Below are 19,167 nucleotides of genomic sequence, written 5' to 3' on the forward strand. Positions count from 1 at the left end.
CTTATTATTGCCCCTTCTGAAAACAAGTTTCTTCGCAGGCTGGGAACATAGAGTACATCACACAATTCACTGTCCTCCCACTGTCCATTGACATATCTCTGAATTAGAATTTTACCAATACCAGACACTTCCACTGATTGTTTATTTCCCAATGTCAATGTTTTCTGACTGCTCTCAAAAATTTCTATAAAGAATTCCTTTCTATAGGTCATATGTGCGGAAGCACCACTATCCAATATCCAAATATCTTCTGGGTTACTTGTGTAATTACTTTCTATATTAAATGCTAACATATCTGCGCCTTCTTGCTGAGGCTTTCTGTACTTGGATTTTCTTGGTGCACGACATTCCTTTGAAAAATGACCACGCTTCCCACAATTATAGCACTCAAACCTATGTTTGCTATTAGTTTTGTTTTGATTTGGACCACTACTACTAGGTTTGTTTTGATTTGAATGTTTTTTCAATCCTTTATTGGCAACAAGAAGAGCTGTCTCTTGTTGTTGTTCATCTTCACATGCCAAACTTGCTTCTTCATCTAACAATCGAGCAGTTAAGTTAATGATTGTTTGTTGTTCTGGATCCATCGACATCCAAGCTTGCCGCAGTGGTCGATACTTGGAAGGTAAAGTACCAAGTATTTTAGTAATGATGGCCATTTCACTGACTTTTTCACCATTTTCATTTAGCTGTTTTGCCAGAGATTCTACTTTTGATATGTGTTGAGCTACACTATCATTTGGAGACATTTTATATTGATAAAATTTTTCATGGATTAACATCTTACATAGTTCACTCTTTTGTTCATATATTGATTCAAGTTTCAACATGATTTCTTTAGCAGTTTCACAATTTTCAATTAATGTGATCTGACTTAAATCCATTGACGAAGTTATGATAAACATCGCCATGCCATCGTTTTTCAACCACTCCGTACTATTTCCTTCTGGTTTCGGTATAGAAATATCAATTCCTTTTGCTTTCAGAGCACACTTAACTTGAAATTTCCACTGTCGAAAGTTATTTCCATCAAATTTTTCCAAATGCATTGACCGCGTGGGATCCATTTTGAGGTTATTCTCTCGGCCACAATGTAACTTTTTCTTTGTCTATATTTCTTCTTCACTTTTATTTCCAGAGTTCGCTGGGCCCATAACCTCTTAGGTTATGGGATTTATCCACAAAAACAAACGTTACTTTCAGCGATCAAATTATATTTATTAAGAGAAAACGTATTGACAAGAACACAGAGTTAACAAAAAAAAAGTGACATCACACAAGTCGTGATGTGAATGTTAGTTCAAAATTGACAGCGACAGTGACAGTGGCGCCAAATTTAAATTTTCAAGTTTCTTTTATTAATTCTAATAATTAGTAATGTGTATAAGAGATATTTTTATCAATTTTATAATTTAGGCCACACTTGTAATAAAACTAATATTTTTCGGATTTCCTATCTCTCATTCACATCTAAATCTGTATTTAGACACCACTGACGAACGGTGAAGGAAAACATCGTGAGGAAACCTGGACTTATAATTTCAAATTATAAGTTTGAAATCGCCAACCCGTCTTGAGCAAGCGTGGCGATTAATGCTCAAACCTTCTCCATGCGAGAAGAGGCTTATGCTTAGCAGTGGGCTTCCGATAGGCTGATGATGATGATGATGATGATTCACATCTCGTCTGTCCGTGATCACGCTTGGTGAAAAGTAACCGAAACTTCGAGTATGTAGTTTTTAGAATAATAAAATTCACGTAAAATAAGTAAATAAAAAAAAAATCGAAAAATATTAGTTTTATTTAAATGAATTCTCGCGAAAGTCTTAGATCTCACCACACTTGTAATATTATTTTATCTTTCATTTATTTCATTATTTTTAGAATAATTTTATTCTAGAGTTATATTTAGTTAAAAATATTTTGATATATGATCAATATTCTAATTCAACTTCATTAATTGTTAAGATTTTTTTTTTAAAGAACACTGCAGTTTAGTGCCATATTTCTCTCAATTATTCTCCAAGTAGACTATTTTCATTAACTATATTTAATCTTAAAATTGTTATAATTCAAATAAAAATGTATTTTTTCATTTAAAAAGTCCACGCTATCTGCTGATAAATCAGTTTACCCTTGTAAGTCTTATTATAGTCTAATACTTATAGTAATTGTGTTTATGTTAATTGCTTCTAAAAATTTCGTTTTAATATTGTACAAACTCGAGTCTGAAGGGTTTATCAGTTCTGAATAAATAAAGCTGTGTCTATGAAAAATTCTGACCATAAGTTAATTTATCTTCTATTTAGCAACAGTATTTTCACTTTTAATAAAAATACATACAATACTTCACGAAACAAAATATTTTTATAAGAATCCACTTGTTCCCAAATTAATTATGACACATATTGATTAAACAATATTATTTTTCAATTAATTAAGTGATTGTAACTTGTCATTGTAACTCATAGTAACTCATAGTGTATTACTAAAAGTAATAGATGCGAATCTTAAATACACACTGTATTAACATACAGTCAGAATATAAGTGCCTTTGAAATTATCGAGACTACTCAAACACATTAAAAGTAATAATCCACTTTAATTCTCATATAACGGTGGCTTTGTACCGCAGCGTAATGAATCTGATCATAAAAATTAAGTAACGGACTACGAATGTTCAGAGAAAGCCGTATTAGTGTGAGAATAGAGATGATTGCAGCCAAACCGGCAATAAAAGGACACATTTCGCGTAAAGTCAAATGTTTGTTTCACCATGACGCTAACAGACGCAATGATGATCTGTTATGAGCAAACAAGTCCTAAAGTTTTCCTCGTAGAGTCGAAACTCATAGCTGAATAAAACAGTAGGACTACCAAATATTTCATATAATTTCTGTGCTAATCTCAAATAGCCATCTTTATATTACTTCGCGCCCTAACATACACCTATTGCCTTTATCGATATAAAGTCCTAAAAAAATTGTTTTTATTTCCATTTTATTCGATTATAAAACAATCACATTCTCAGTTTGATTGGTCTCATGAGTATTTGCACAAACATTTATTTATAAACGTAATTATTTCTATTGTTTTTAATTCTATATACGTTTTCGTATTAATAGATTTTTCACGATATTATTTAGGTGAGAGTGATCTAAAATTCACTGGAAATGTTAAACAAAATATATATTTTTATAATATTAATTTTATATTCAAGATACTAACGATATTTAAAATTGCTTATGTCTTGACTATAAGATTGAGTCAGGAAATTGGAACTACCGACTTGTAAAGATTTTAGATAAATAAATATTATATCAAAGAATTTCAATTAATATTGGATATAATGAAAAATACAAGTGAAATCTAACGTAGAATAGAATTTAATATGCTTCATTGTAAACCACATAAAAATAATTTAAGTTCGTTACCGACATATTAATCCCTGATACGGAATATCACATTTTGTTTAGTAAATAACGTTAATATTTATTATAACTTTTACATGTATTAAATTATGACTATTTAGATTATATCGATTTAAAGGAAATGTTTTACCGATAAATTGATAGATTGTAAAGTGATAGTTTTTTTTTACGTAGTGTATTATTTTATTTAGTTTTTGAGTATGGTATGACTTTTAAACGGAACTCTATCGGTCACTTGCTGTTGGATATCGATCAAGACGGTTGTACTTTAAAATATAATATCATTGTTAAGGATAAAGGTTTTTTCTAGTGATCGTCTCATCGGGTTGTAACCTACCGAGTGCTGGGCGAAGCGATATTAAAAAAATATACTCCCAAATACGGTTCCTGAACGCAGTCGAAAGGAGTGTATATAACAAGTCAAAGGATATGAAAGAAATAAAAATGAAGCAAAACATAGATTAATAATCTTAATGCTGTTCTGATAAAAAATTCTATTGTATTTCAAGAAAAAATATAAAAAAGTGTAGTTCTTTGTACCGACTATTTGTTTTCTCGATGAGTTCGAAGAAACTCATTGTATTATTATGATAAAGGTTTCTCTTAATTACAGACAATTAACTACTGTATTTTATAAAAAAATAATAAGGATTTTCATATACCTGGAAATATATGAATATTTAAATGATCTCGGCTTGAAAATGTAACAAAACTTCATTATTTGCTCAACACTAATTTTAAAAGATTCATTGATTATGTAGACATAAAATATTTGAAAATTATATAAAAACATAAAAAGCTTTTGTCAGCAAAATTACGAAATATCTGTAAATAATTAAATCTGATTACTGTGTGAAATGAACTATTTTTCATTAAAGTTGACAAAGATGGCCAGCAAAGGGAAAAGGAGGGTAGGATTAGAGGGAACATTTTAATTATAATATATTGTGTCTGAGTGTCCGTCATAGAATTTGAGTTATATATATATTACGTCATTTATTTTATTTTAAGATCGTTAATATTTTAATTAATAAAAATACTGTATCTGCTGTTTTTTTTTTCTTATATTATAAAAATATGTTTATGAGAGGTATATTATTGTAACAACAGGTTTAACATGTAGTTAAAATTACTATTAGGCAATATTGTTTTGTTTACTATAATAAATACTAAAATATAGTTGTTGTGTTACCACCAACAATGAAAGCAATTATCGCATTTATTGGATACAACGCATTTGATAGCAATTGCAATTCTCCGAATAACCCAAATATTAGATATTCTGATAGCTAATTAATGATGAATGTAATGTGGTAATTATTATTGTAACAATTTACAATGTACATGCTGTTATCAAAGCAACGAGGATTTCATTAGTTTGTTCTATTTGAACAATTGAATTACAAAAATTTAAAAACAATACTTTTAAAAAGAAAAAAAAATTTAAACTTCATTTAATCTTTTATCTTGACTTCATTTCATTACACAGTTATAAATAACATAAAGATACACACACATATATCTTATCTTTGGAATATCAATGTTAGATGAAATTAAAGACTTTAAAGTAAACGGAATTAAAGCTGCCAATCTCGATGTTGGTATTGCAGACGCACTCCTTAGATTAACATGTAAATGAAATTCTAAACTTAAACGAAGGTGTTAACTCGTAATGAAAAAGATTTAATTAAAAGTAATGAAAATGCAAATTTTTGTCTTATATTGCTTCAGGATAGTAATTATAAGTTAAATTATATCGTTGTAGTTAACTTATAGTACAATTTAGGAATTGGTTATATACATATATATATATATATATATACAGTCATTAACAACATAGACACATGTGCTTACAATCTTTTACTATCTTCTTCAATCAATCTTCGGAGACATTTCGAAGACATTGTTACCAAAGAAACCAAAACAAAAAACAAGGAAAAAATCGTACAAATTTGTTGTTAAAAAATAAATAAATATTTATAAGTTGGCAAAGTTCTCAAACTTCACTAGAACATAGAAAACTATTGTTTACTTTGTTAACTATTGAAGAACATTGTCTGTTCCAATTTGTTCACTCACAACCGTATTTATCTAATCTGTGTATATAACATCAATATCTTTTCAATGATAGTGTGATATAAAGTTCCAGATTTATGTAATGGAACTGTTATGTAACTTATAACGTAGGTGAAGTTTGTAATACCATCCGCATTCGGTTTTCAAGTGTTCTAATGAAACACATTAATTACCCTTGCACTCGAGTTCTCTTTGTTTTTCGTATTTACGAAAATGTAGCCTTTTGTTGCTCGGTTCCAGCCGGGACAAATATTAATGACGGATAATAAAATATTTGAAACGAATTTTGTCTGTCATTATTTTGATAATATTTCACATGACGTATTATCTTGTTTTGTGAATTTTTTATTACCTTTGTTTTGATTTTTACAAACATATATAAATATATATATTTATGTTTTATTTTGTATATAAGTTAAACATAATTTAAAGATAATCAATGTGGTTTTGATTTAAGGAATTGTATGTGTCTAAATTTTGGTGTATATTTTTACGAACTAAGTTTTTGGAATTACGTAACCACAATAAATATCTGAAAATCCATGAAAGAAAGTATTACAACTTTAGTTTGGTGAAAATCAAATAAGATTGCAACATTTCAAATTTCTGACAGAATGATTTAAGAACAGACACTCGAATTAATTAAGGACTTATGTGAGCTTAATTGAAATAGTCTTTTCCAAAACTTTACAATTTTATAGTGAAGACTAACTCAATAATTTATTTATTAAAAAGTTTAAACTATTAGTAATATGTTTTATAGTATTAAAATAAAGTTTATTTGATTTTTCTTGCTTTATTACGTAGAATATAATTATGGGGCTCATGGGAATGCATCTTTACTCTATATCTAGTTCTTAAAAATCTTTTAATTAAAATATATCTAGTTCTTTAAAACAAAGTACTAAAATCGGAAATAGTAACCAAAAAAAGGAGTCAACTATTTTAATTTGGTTTTTACCAGACATGACTAAATCAAGCCATAAGTAAACAAATTCAGTCAATATCATATTATAATAATTAAGCGACTATTTTAGAAATAAAAAAAAAGTACTATGGTATAAAAGAAATAATTATATTTCTCTTTCCACGTTGTTCTTGTGAATTTCGCAATGTTCATTTTTAGGAAGTGTCCTATTTGTGTATAAGTGTCACCAAATCTTTTCTTAGCCACAAGCCAGATCAATTTAATTGTAGGATGCTTCAACCGAATCCAACTTCTTGTACACAGATTTTGTTGGGTCTATTTGTTAATAAAAATGGGATAAATCAATCAGCTACAACTACAAACCTTTTTAATTTACTACATGAATATGTTTAGGAGCAGCTGCCATTGTTACAGCTATGTTCAAAATTTAACCATTATTTCAGTTCTAAAATCTCAATAACACGATTTTTACCGTGTAAATGTTTTTATAAAGTTAACAATTTACAGTGAATGAAAAAGGATTTTATATTTTTTCAATCTAACCCACACAAAGCCCTGAAAAAACTCACTTTACCCGGTGTATAAACACAGAACATTCAAACAAATTCAGAGAGTTATTTAAATGTTACGATAAGCTAAGTCATTTATCCAGCGATTGCCGCAGATGCAATAGAATAAACGATCGTAAAAATTAAGTAACGGTCTATTAATGTGCCACAAAATGTGAATAACAAAGTGAATATCTACTCAGATTCAGATTATTCCAGTCAAATTGCAAATAAAAATATTACTTTGGTTTGATAAATAGAAAAATATATTAATTCACACGCATGTACTTCAATACATTTTTGAAATTGCAGTAACTTAATAATCTTCTATTTTATGGTATTATTTGGAAAGTGAAAAATTTATTTCTTCGTTTTGTCAATAGGATCATACTTATTAAGAATGAATGAAAAATTCTCTATTCAGCATTATTTAAGGAAACCATTTTTATACACTGCTTACCTAATATAAATATGTGTACTAAAATTTAATTATCTGAACAAAAAAGGGACATGTCACGACAAATCCAATTTAGTAAGAAAGGTAAGAATGAGTAAAGTAGAGGTCGCATAAAATAATAATCTAATCCGAAGAATCGTAAAACAATGTTTTCTTTCATTTTCAATGAATGAAAAAGGTTTTGTAGAAATTTTGAGTAGGTTTTTAAACACTAATAACATACAATCGCAAAAGTATTGACTTCAAGATTTAATTATCATAATTAAAGATTATGTATATGTATATATATATTAAAAAAAATAAAAAAAACTGTTTTTATGAAAAGATAATATACTTATACTCAAAAATTATACAGAAAAACAATACATCCTGCGGTTTTTTTCATTTAAGGTTGATGTATAACAACAATATTTATCTATACAATATCTACACATTAAAGATTTATATTGTTCCGTAAACATTTTTATGCTAAAGACCGTGCAAAGTGGAGGAGTTTGATCAGGAAGGCAGACCCTGGCTAATGCTGGGATAAATTGCCAGGAAGAAGAAGATTGTTCCGTAAACATTTTATTAAACTGTAAAGACGATTTTGTGTTCTTTAAGAATTATAGTGATTTTAGAACTTATTGGAATCATATAATTGTTTAGACATACGAGTATAACCGACAGGTAATTTTGTACAGCGATGCATGATGTTTAAATTTTTTTAATATAAAACTAGAAGAATTCATCGGAAGAAATAGTTTTATGAGAATTATATTTCATACATTAACGATAGTGTAATTCAACTATCACCAATTTTTTTTATGCTAAAGGGAGCAACCGAGCAGACGGCCTGATGGATGTAGTACCGTCGTCCGTGGACATCTACAACATAGTTTTGCGGATTATTGCCTCAATGTTATATTGTATGTGATATTAATTGCAAGCTCCTTGATTGCTGTCTCACTTTAGACGTATCAGTAAATTGTTAGTATTATTATCTCGTACTGTGTATGGCTTAGTTTCATAAACGGCTTTATCGTATTGAATTTCAACTTCCATAAACAAACACTTTACAATATCAATGTTACTTGTGCATATCTGATTTTCTTGAATTCTCCCTGAAATTACTAGATAATACAAGAAAATAGTTATATATGATATTGCTTACTACTTTTTGAATTAAAAAACCCGGTAAAACACCATGGTATAACAGCAGTATGATGATGCTGTTTTTTCATCGTATCATGAAGAGTAGTCCGAGTTATTCTCAGACGTCAAAATAGGTACCAGAACGGGGTTGATATATTTGTTTCTCTAGTCTAAGAAAAGTTATGATATGATAGCAGAAAAAGCAATGATGATGTGGGAGGTCTGCCGGCATAATACCAACTAGACTTAATAATGTCACCGAACAATTGGTCAGGTTCTAGTTTGTTGTATGAAGAAGAAGCAAGGAAAGTTGTAAGAAGCTGTATGAAAAATGGATTAGACCAATTAATTTGAGATTTTGGGCGAGTGCGACATTCCAAGATTTTTATTGTATAAGAAACTATGGTAACGCACTTTAATTTCACACTTCACCAGTCTTTCAAAATTCCGATTCCAATCTTGAGAAATTTAAAGCCATCAAAATACAAGCCTGATTTTTTATCGCCAAAAGGAGTCCATTTGGAATAAAAACTTAGTGTAAAAGACTTGGTCTAAGTAACTTGCAAAGGTAAGGCAGTAATTCACGCTGGGAAAGCTTTTTTGTCTCTACAAAACAACTTTAAGGTTGAGGTCACCTTAGGGCAGGTGCTGCCAAATGTTGCCTCGGCGCTTTGAATTTCACGGAGACATATGCAAAATGGATTATTGATGATCATAATTTGGTAAAAACCAATCTTCTTGAACAAAAGTGTGAAGTAGCCTGCTTCAAGGTTTTTTTAAGATACTCTTAAGAAAGGGTAAAAAGAAGTTTATCAACTAAATTTCTCCATCACCTCTTTGGTTTCAGACAACAAAGTGGGATTATTACTGAGATATGGCGTTTACCTTCTACGGCTTCATTTAAACCTAGTAACAGGTGAAATAATAGGGTTTCTGGTAGAGATCTCTTTTAAGAGATAAGTTATCCTTTTTGCATCACTTTTCTTTTGTAATTAATTTTGTAACTATTTCTACTCTTGGTACATATATAAATAAATAAATAATAATCTCGCATTATTTAATCGTTATTTATATAATAAATTGATGGTTATTACTTTCTGTGGCATAATTATAATTAAAGCTAGTGACGAATAAAGACATTTGAAATTCAGTAAGCAATCTTTTAACTCACATTTTAATAAAAACAAAATAATCTCAATTAATAGAAACAATAATATCATTATTCAATTTTGTTTCCTATCTGTCGTCTAAGCAAATATTCAGAATAAATTGTCTGTTGCATTAGCGCCTAAAATTTTGCAGTAACGCCCACGTGGGCTAACATTATATAATAATTGTCATGTATTTGTTTCTTATTATAATTGATGAATATTTTATTCATATAATAATAAGATTTTTAACACACGTCAAAGAGAGAACTGTTCATGACTCTTTTTATTTCTTAAAATACCTCTCGGACTATAGAAAAGTCTAAAACGAGAGTCTTAAACTATTATAATAAAATCTATTTTTACTTACCGTGGCTTTCATTGAAGTATCCAAGAATCATAATGATGATGATGAGGAGTCCGATCTTGAGACGATAGCCCAACAGTCGAGCTTGCATCTCTGCCTGTCCTCTTAACGCCATGCTAAGTACATTGTCTTAAGTCCACAGTTGGATGGCATTGATGCATTATCTGAAAGACAAAAAATTTCAAATAAAACCTCTCTCTTAATTATAACTGTAGTATTGTGAAAGAAATTTAAACCATTCACTTAATGTCACTTGAAAATTGATCTCAATGAAATGCGATTTTATTGATTTCCAAAAATATATATTATGTCACTATAACACCATTTCCGCTTAAAACAATAATTATATATTGACCGATTAAGAAAAAATATCTTATGTTAACATATTTCACGTCAAATGTTCAAAGAAAATCTTCTAATAAAAAAAGCTCAAGGTGCAAGTTGTTTTTGTTGAATGTCTGGTGTTTTTAAAAAATCTAAATTGCTTTAAAGAATATTTTTAATCTATTAATGGCTTACGGGAAAGATTGGATCTGAGCGCTTAAGCACTTAAGCGCTTTATCAATTTTAATTGCTAGAGTATATATTCTATAAGTAAGGCTCAATATCAGATAACATTTTCAAATTTTATATACATTTAGGAGTGCTCTCGATAAATCGAATGCTGGTAGAGGAAATTAAATGTATAAAATGTAGTTAAGACTAAATCGTTTTGGAACGTTCAGTTTATATTTATGTTTCAATCTGTTTCGTATTTTGTAAAAGTGTTTGACTTAGTTTTCTTTGTTATAAGAAAACAAATGTCTCAAGCTGGCGATGGCTAGCGTGAATAATTTGTCTTTCTCGTTAGCGTTTTAGGCTTGTAATGAGCTCATTTATTTAATACCACATCGTTCATTACGATCTAAACATTTCAGTCACGATTCGCATGTTTTTGTAATATAATATTATATATAAAATATAATAAGTATTAGATGAATTATATTGAGGTAAAATACTAAACACTAATCACATTAAAAAATTAAAGTAAGAGTAAGTATTTGTTTTAGTTTTTGGTCATCTAACGACCACAACTATATCAGGGTCATTTAAAAACGATTTAATTTTAAATCGTGGCTATATAAAATTTATATTGCTTATAATTATTTTTTAATCAGTTTTTTTAATTGACTACTTTTTCTCTATCATCATAGTTACTTCTAAAGAAGATGTAAAAAAAAATCTGAGTAGAAAAAAAATGATAAAAAGATATCGGAATCGAAAATTGTTTCCGGCTATTAATATTTCTGGAAGTTGATTTATATGAAAATTTTCTGTAGTAGGTTTAACACTCGGTACGGGACTCATACACTCCATCAAAGTTTAACACGATTCAAAAATAAATAACATAACGTAAAACACTTCACTTACATAAAAAATATATTATTTTGAATTAAAAACTACTTTCTTTATAATGCCCGTCATCATTAAGCTATTTTACTTTACCATAAAAAGTTTAAAACGCAAAATAAAATATGTATAGTAGAGTTTTCGCGACCGCAACAAAAGGGATTCCCCTGAAGACATTAAAACTTGCACGCTGGCAACTTGAAGACGGTTTTTAATAGCTCCAAGTTTAAAGTTCCAAACTCACTAATTGAGAAGTTGCAAAAACTGTGATAAAATCAGCCGTGTCGTGTTTTTACATCTCCGTTCTTTTGAGGCGGAAAATCTTTTTTTAAGATACTTTTTTTTTGATGGAATGCTCTTTTCAAGGTTCGTTATTTCGGGGTAACGTTTTTTATGAAAAGGAATTCCTATGATAGTATATTATTTCCAAATTTATTTTGAAATACCATAAGAAATTTGGAAAGATGCTTTAGGATTATTTAAGACTTGAATGGATTTAACACCTTCATTGTTTTACAACCTGGAAGAGATTAAATTATTTAGCTACATATATATCAGTATATTATTGTTTTGTCTGCTCCATTGACATAATACATTACGCACACACACACATACATTACATATGTATATTTGTTCATATACTATACATACATTTATTATATAATATTTATTTATTTATTTAAAAGCTCGTCAACAATATAAGCACAAACATTTATCATAATAGAATAACAGTATTGCCTAATCCTGGTGTTTATATTTGTTACAGATGTTTATATAACACGTGTTACAAACATTATAATAATTTAATAATCAAAATGAAAAACATAACAGAAAAACAATTAAACAAAACAAGTTCAAAAATAGAGGAGTACAAAAAATTAAAAGTATATAAATAAACTTAAACTTGCATGCAAAGTAACTAAATAAGAGATTATAATATTGTTAGACACCTAAAGCGTCGAGGATTATCATTAAAGATATCTAAGCCCAGTTTTTTCCACCAACTATTGTATACTTCCATTAATCTCACGACTGGGGATTCCTAGGTTAGTTCTAAACCTAGGAATATTAAAAAACGATGCATATCTACTTCGATCATTAATTTTGGGGACCTTAATTCGAATCCTGACAATAAGAAGAACCCATCTTTAGGAACATTAAATCCTCCAGAGGTCTGCGATTGTGCAGGTAGTACAGATAGGTAGGCAAGATGCCTGGTGAAACACTTCTGAACATTTTCTATAGGATTCGAATGTACTGCATAATTTGGATTCCATACAACGCTACCGAATTTAAGTACGCTCCTAACTAACGCATTAAATGAATTTATTTTAGAGGTTGTTCGTTTAAATTCTTTGGTGTTGCCTTTTATGAACCTCAACAATTTAGTGGCCTTGTTGATCATCGTGTCATAATGAAGGATGAAACTTAGTTTAAAATCGAGAATCTTAGTTTTATCACTGAGGCAATAACTCCACTCCAAGACCTTTTTTTTCCTCGTAAACCGTATATCCTGACACTTCGAGGTATTAAGTAACGTCCTGTTTCTGCAACACCATTCATGCATACGCTCTAAATCGGCTTGCATCAATTCAACGTCTGCATTTGTTTCAATTTTTCGCGAAATATTTATGTTGTCACCAAAAAGGAAGTATCTGTAATGACAAATCTGTTGACCGACGTGGTTGATAAAAAATGAAAACCAATACTGGCCCCAAATGTGAGCCTTGAGGCATACCTGAGACGGCAAAATCAGTGTAGACAGAATCTATTTGTAAGTTTTTATCCATTCCTTCTATTACAGGTGTTATATAAGAAACTAAATTTGTTATAACAGATTTATTATTTTGGACGCCATCCATGTTATTCAACTCTAATTTCATAGTGTGTTTAGTGATTATAGGACAGAGAAGACTCTTAAAAACTATGGAGAGGATAGAGAGATAATAAGAGGTTCTCGCATTTTACCTATGCCGAGATGTCTGTAAGATGGCTTGTCATCTTTTAGATTTTGTTAAATTTGCTTAGAGCACCAAGAAGGATGTCACGTACCGAATGACTGCAAATTTTTAGTAAACTTTTTGGTTGGTTGCTATCTTTGTAGAGTTTCGCCACTCTTGTGACATGTTGTATGTCAGAGCTGCTTATTGTATACTCTACGACTTATGCTGAGTTGCTGCATGATGTTTAGCAGGTTTTCGTTTCTGTTCCCTGGAATATCCTTAATTTCTACGTTACATTCACGCATGTGTTGTCACACGGAATAAGGCCTTATAGAGAATTCTTTGACAGTAGACTGTAATACTATGTTTTCTTTTTCTAACTTGTCTATTGATACAACCTTTTCTTCAAGCTTATTCTTCATTTCTTCTGGAAGGGTATTATTGAAAGATAGTGATCATCAAAACAAATGATTTTCCCATTTAGGTTTAACAGATGTGCTGTAACTAATTCGCAGATCGTAGATTTAAGTGAAGCAAGGGAAGTTGTTTCCGTATTAGACGTTGCGGTAATTAGGCATGAAGAACATTTCCTTTTTTGTTTTTTTTGTCTTTATGTCATATTTTTTCTTTGTGATATTAGCACACTTCAAATCATATATGAATGAACAGGTATTGCAAATTCATTTCACTATCTTTGATATTAAGGTTACATTTTTCACATACCATGTTTGTAGGTGAACGCAGCATTTTGGAAAAAAAAAATAGCTTAAAAATTAATTGTTTTTTCTCGATGTCCGTCCAATGAGTCCGTTGCAAGTCAAAGCGCTTAAAGCGCTGCCGCGATACGATGTTGCATTGTGGACGAACGCGGTGTGCGAGCGCGCGGCGCACGGTGAGTAATGCGAGCGAAGTGCGAGTTGTCGTAGGTCAGGGACACTGACCGTTTTTTAAGTAATTTGAAATGCATTTGCTAATAACTTAAAAATTATTGAATGGATTTGGGTGGAATATGCTCTGTTTCACAAGTTGATTCATTGAGTTTGCGGATGAATAACTGGCAGTAACGGAAATACGACTTTTATTAATTGTGATTATTAATTAATTATCGCAGCAGAGTACAAGTAATGTATTTTGTCATACATGCATTAAAAGATTATTATTATTTTTTGAATTCTGAACATCAAGAGCAGCAATCAACAAATCTTAGATTCCTAAATCTTTCTTAGAAATGACAGAAGATATTACTGAAAAATAAAATATTTTTTCTTAAATATATAGAGGAAATATAAATCAAGTTAAGTTGATAGCTATAGACTGAGGAAAATATATTGTCATACATATTTTATATGAAAAGGGGAGTTTCGTTAGAAGTTGTTAGAGGTCCGTTCATAATGCGAAAACACGCGATAATACTATTTACTTTTAATCTGCCTATTATCCCGGCATTAAGCTATGTTCTTATTAATCTAGTTGGATTTAGTTATAGTTGGGTGGTTCACACGGAATGGTCTTTATAGGCCGCATTTATTACTTCCTTAAAACCTTGTTTCATATAATAGGAAATTAATTAGAAAAACATATATAATGTGAAATGATAAAATGAATTATTATTAAAAAATAAAATGCTATAAATATTGTCTTTGAGAATGATTCAGGTCAAAGCATAAACAAAAAAAATTTTCATAAAATATTTATTATAACACAACTATAAACGCTGTCGCTTTTCATATCCGCTGAAGTACATATTTGTAATCGGAGCTCAATGCTATAAAAGACTCGCAGACTATTGTTCTGCCAGGAAACGAAGGTCAATAATAAAATGTTTCAAACAAAGGATATTTCATTTTCAGCGGTTAATGAATTTCGGACTTTAAAAACTTTTTTAATATATTCGACTCTTTGTTAGATCAGATATAATTTTACATTGTTTTATTCACCACCTAAAATATATCTGTATTAATAAAGTTTATTAGCGTAAGTTTCGTGTTAAGACTGCTTAAACAATGAAATAATATAACTTCAATTAACATGTCCCAATAAAAATGAAATCATGCTCTTTGGATACTGCCCGTTATTTATATATTTTTTTTTCAACTACATAATGCTGATTTCTCTAACCATCTCGTCTATTCGTGACCATGGTTGCTGTAAAGGAAACTAAACGCCGGGATTATGTAGGCAGTCAAAAAAGATAATGAGAAACGCGTAGCATCCGAAAACCTTAGTTACATTTAAATGAGTACACGTAAAAATCTTAGATATCATAACATACCAATAAAGTGGAATTTCAAACAACTTAGTGTCACCCTCTACAGCTAAAAGACTTTTGTGACTTAAATTAATTTAAACATACTTCGATAGTAAAAAGATACTAAAGAAAACAACAAAAGTTTTAACTTCATAGTTTTATAACCAAAGTATGTGTAGCTTATAAAAAATAAGAAAAGTACTAGAAAAAGAAAATAATTAAGACAAAATAAACCTTATAATATATATATATATATATATATATATAAATTATTCTTGCTTCAGTCGCATTTCACGTCTAATTTTATTATAAATTACTATTGTCTAGTTATTTGTTCTGGGAGAAACAAAATGTTATAAGAGCTGCTTCGAAAATATGTAACGATTATAAATACCTATAATTACAATGTTTTAAGAAAAATTTTCTCTGTTATTGATTCTGCAAAATGTTAAATGTAATTGTAATATTATAAATAACACAATATTAAGATTTATATTTAATACGCCCTGTTCTCAATGAAATTTGATATTTTTTACATACTTTGTTTGTTCTAAGTATTGTTAAAGGATTCATTTAATAAAATATCTTAATTATATTTTAATTATATTCCTGAAATCAGCGCTCCACAACAATCAACTTTTAATTTTAATACATTATTACTAACAATATTAATTAAAAGGTATATTTATATTGAATATTGTAATTTATGAGAACAACCAACACAGAATACTTATTCTCCAAAGTAGGTTAACAGCAATTAATTATCGTCATATTGGTTCGAGTTAACCCTATAATTCCATGCACTACCAGACCCTCCGAGTAATACAATTTCGTCCGCAACCACACAGTCCTATAACATAAAATGAACGATATATGAAAACATAAATTCAGCAACCCGCTAGTTGGATACCTTTTCGTTAAGCTCTTATTGCTGTTAATATATAGGTGATATTTTAACAGTTGGTCAAATAACCTTTCATTATACACAGTATTGCTAAAGGACTTACGTACAGTTTATAATTTTGAGCGCAGTATTTCTAATGTTCCTTTACTTTCAAGTATCTTTATTAAGATTGATGACTATTAATGATTCGGGATATTGAAACTGTTTTGGTTGATTGAACAATTATTTTTTGGCTTTTCAATACTAGCACTCGTGCTGTGTTTTTTCTTAATTACATGCGTTTGATTAGATTTTCAATTATCATAGAAGCACTACGTTTAAAATAGCTCAGCATTAAATACCAAGCTTAACATTAAGATGCAAAAAAATCATCATCATAGGTTGAAAACTTCTACATAATTAACTTAATGTCTCTTACATTTTCATTAAAAATTACCGCCTGCGGTGACTTTAAACTTCAATTGAATAATTTTTAAGATCCTATCACTTTAATTAAAATCTACTCAACACTATAAAATAAACAATAACTTTCCAGAAAGCGCATTGCGTATTCAATTTCTTAATTATTAAAAACAAAAATCTAAATTTGTGTTATTGTTACTAAAGAGAACGTGTTTCCTTGTCGAAATTTAATATAAAGCGTTTATTAAAACATACAAAAACTTATTTTACTTTTCATTTCGTCCGTCCTTGACATATATTAGCGATTATTTCATATTACTCCGTACGTTTTGTTATTCTTCACAACGCCAGCAATTTGTGAGTAACATGTTTTAAATTATATTTGAGTTTTAGAAACGTTATGCATTTAAATGAAGCTAGTCGCATAAGGATTTAAACCAGGAACGCTTCAGGTTTCATTTTAACGTAACGTTTTCAACGAAGGTAACCGCGAAATGCGAAACGTCTCGTTTAAATGATATATTAAACGTATAATTCTAATTTTGTTTCATTTCTATTTAAGTATCATTTAATTCGCTTTATATATTTAAAATCTTCATAGTAACTAACCATTTATTTAAAATAATCGCAAATAGATTTTATTTGAAGTGCCGTTTCAGTCTAGCCGATTATATTAAATTGAGGTTATTTTTCTTATGTACTAAGCTATATTATATGTTCCATTTAATTTTCATTACATTCTGATTGTGACCGAGTTATAAGTACATAGAGCGAAAACAATCAGAAAATGATGTTTTCAATTACAGAACTTTTAATAGTCATATTTTCTTTCATTGTTTTTTAATTACTTTGGATGGGATGAAAAAAAATATATATAAACATATTCATTCCAACATTTCAATATATCCTCTGAGGTTAAAAGAAATCTTATTTCGAAAATCATAGCATCTTGTTTTTTCCATCGTATTTGCACAGTCTATAAAAATATTACCGACGGTTTATGCATGAAAGTAACATTTATTCTGATCCTGCTTATACTGTGGTACTTTATTTTTATTGTTTGCAAGTTTCTTTTGAATTTGATATTCGTTCGCTTTTAAAGCCTGACCTACTTATGTTAAATAGCTGTGAACGATAGTTTTCAACAAGTCCAACTATGAACCATTGTCCACTATTGAAAATGCAGATTAAGAAAATAAATTTGAAACTAAAACTTGGTGTTACAGTGAAGTATCTATTATTATATAAACTTGAAAGTGAAGACAAAATGTTTTATCATAAACATAACTGTTACTAAATATTTTCGATGTAAATAATATTTTTGTTACTCCTCAGATATAAATGTCAAAAAAAAAAACATTTAAGCTCATCAAAAAAACGCAAGAAAAAAATATAATATATGGCAATGAATTTATTTAAAAATTTTATTCAGATATAGTTGAATAATTTGTAGGCACTGTTTAGGACAATTATGTATTCCTATTAAGAGGGATTAAGTGTCTCCCCTTAAGATTAGTTTATCGTTGTTGAGGTCAGAAGTATTATATTATATTTATTTAAATATATTTCTTTTTTATGACCACATTTTATAATAGGAGGAAAAATCTTATTATAAACGAGAATATTTTCATTTAATACGATGTTTCAATTTAATTTCTTTAAGTGCCATATAGTTTGAAATTAATTTCGAGATCATTATTTTTATCTATTTTTAAACTTCAAATAAATGGAAGCAGTTTTAAACAGGTAATTATTATTCCACTTGCTCCCATTTCGGTTAGTGTTATTGAGATCTTGCTATGTGCTAAGTTTAAATTGCTTTTCATAAACAAAATTAATCATTTATTTATTTAACGTTACCTTTTATGCTGAGAGTATGAAGCATATATGGTGAAGTAAATGTACAATGCAAAGTAACCTGTATTTCTATTGGAATAAGAATTAAATCCAAGTAAACAGAACACTTTAGCAGAATGTATGTTTTCATAAATTTTCTACTTTACGTACGATACGATAGTGCTACCAAATTGAATTGTGTTACTTTCAGCATTTTCAACACTTTGTGTTTCGTTCGCCGTTTTACGAGATGGGCTACTATAGATACATTTAAACGAGGTTTTCATAGCACTTTAGAAAATACTTGTAAAAAACAAATAGGTTGCTAAAATAATTTATTTTCATTTTTTATGTAT

General features: G+C 29.2%; 1 protein-coding gene across 1 annotated transcript in view; it reads right to left on the reverse strand.

The window, feature by feature from the left end:
- The window catches only part of LOC116773552 (zwei Ig domain protein zig-8-like), a 97,339-nt gene that overhangs the window by 38,994 nt on the left and 39,178 nt on the right, over nucleotides 1–19,167 (reverse strand). The window contains exon 2 of the mRNA XM_032666028.2: nucleotides 10,093–10,253. Within this exon, the coding sequence (XP_032521919.2) occupies nucleotides 10,093–10,204 (112 nt within the window). The 5' untranslated portion in view covers nucleotides 10,205–10,253. The remainder of the gene's footprint in view (nucleotides 1–10,092; nucleotides 10,254–19,167) is intronic.

The sequence above is a fragment of the Danaus plexippus genome (assembly GCF_018135715.1).
Source record: "Danaus plexippus chromosome 22 unlocalized genomic scaffold, MEX_DaPlex mxdp_27, whole genome shotgun sequence".
NCBI lineage: Eukaryota > Metazoa > Arthropoda > Insecta > Lepidoptera > Nymphalidae > Danaus > Danaus plexippus.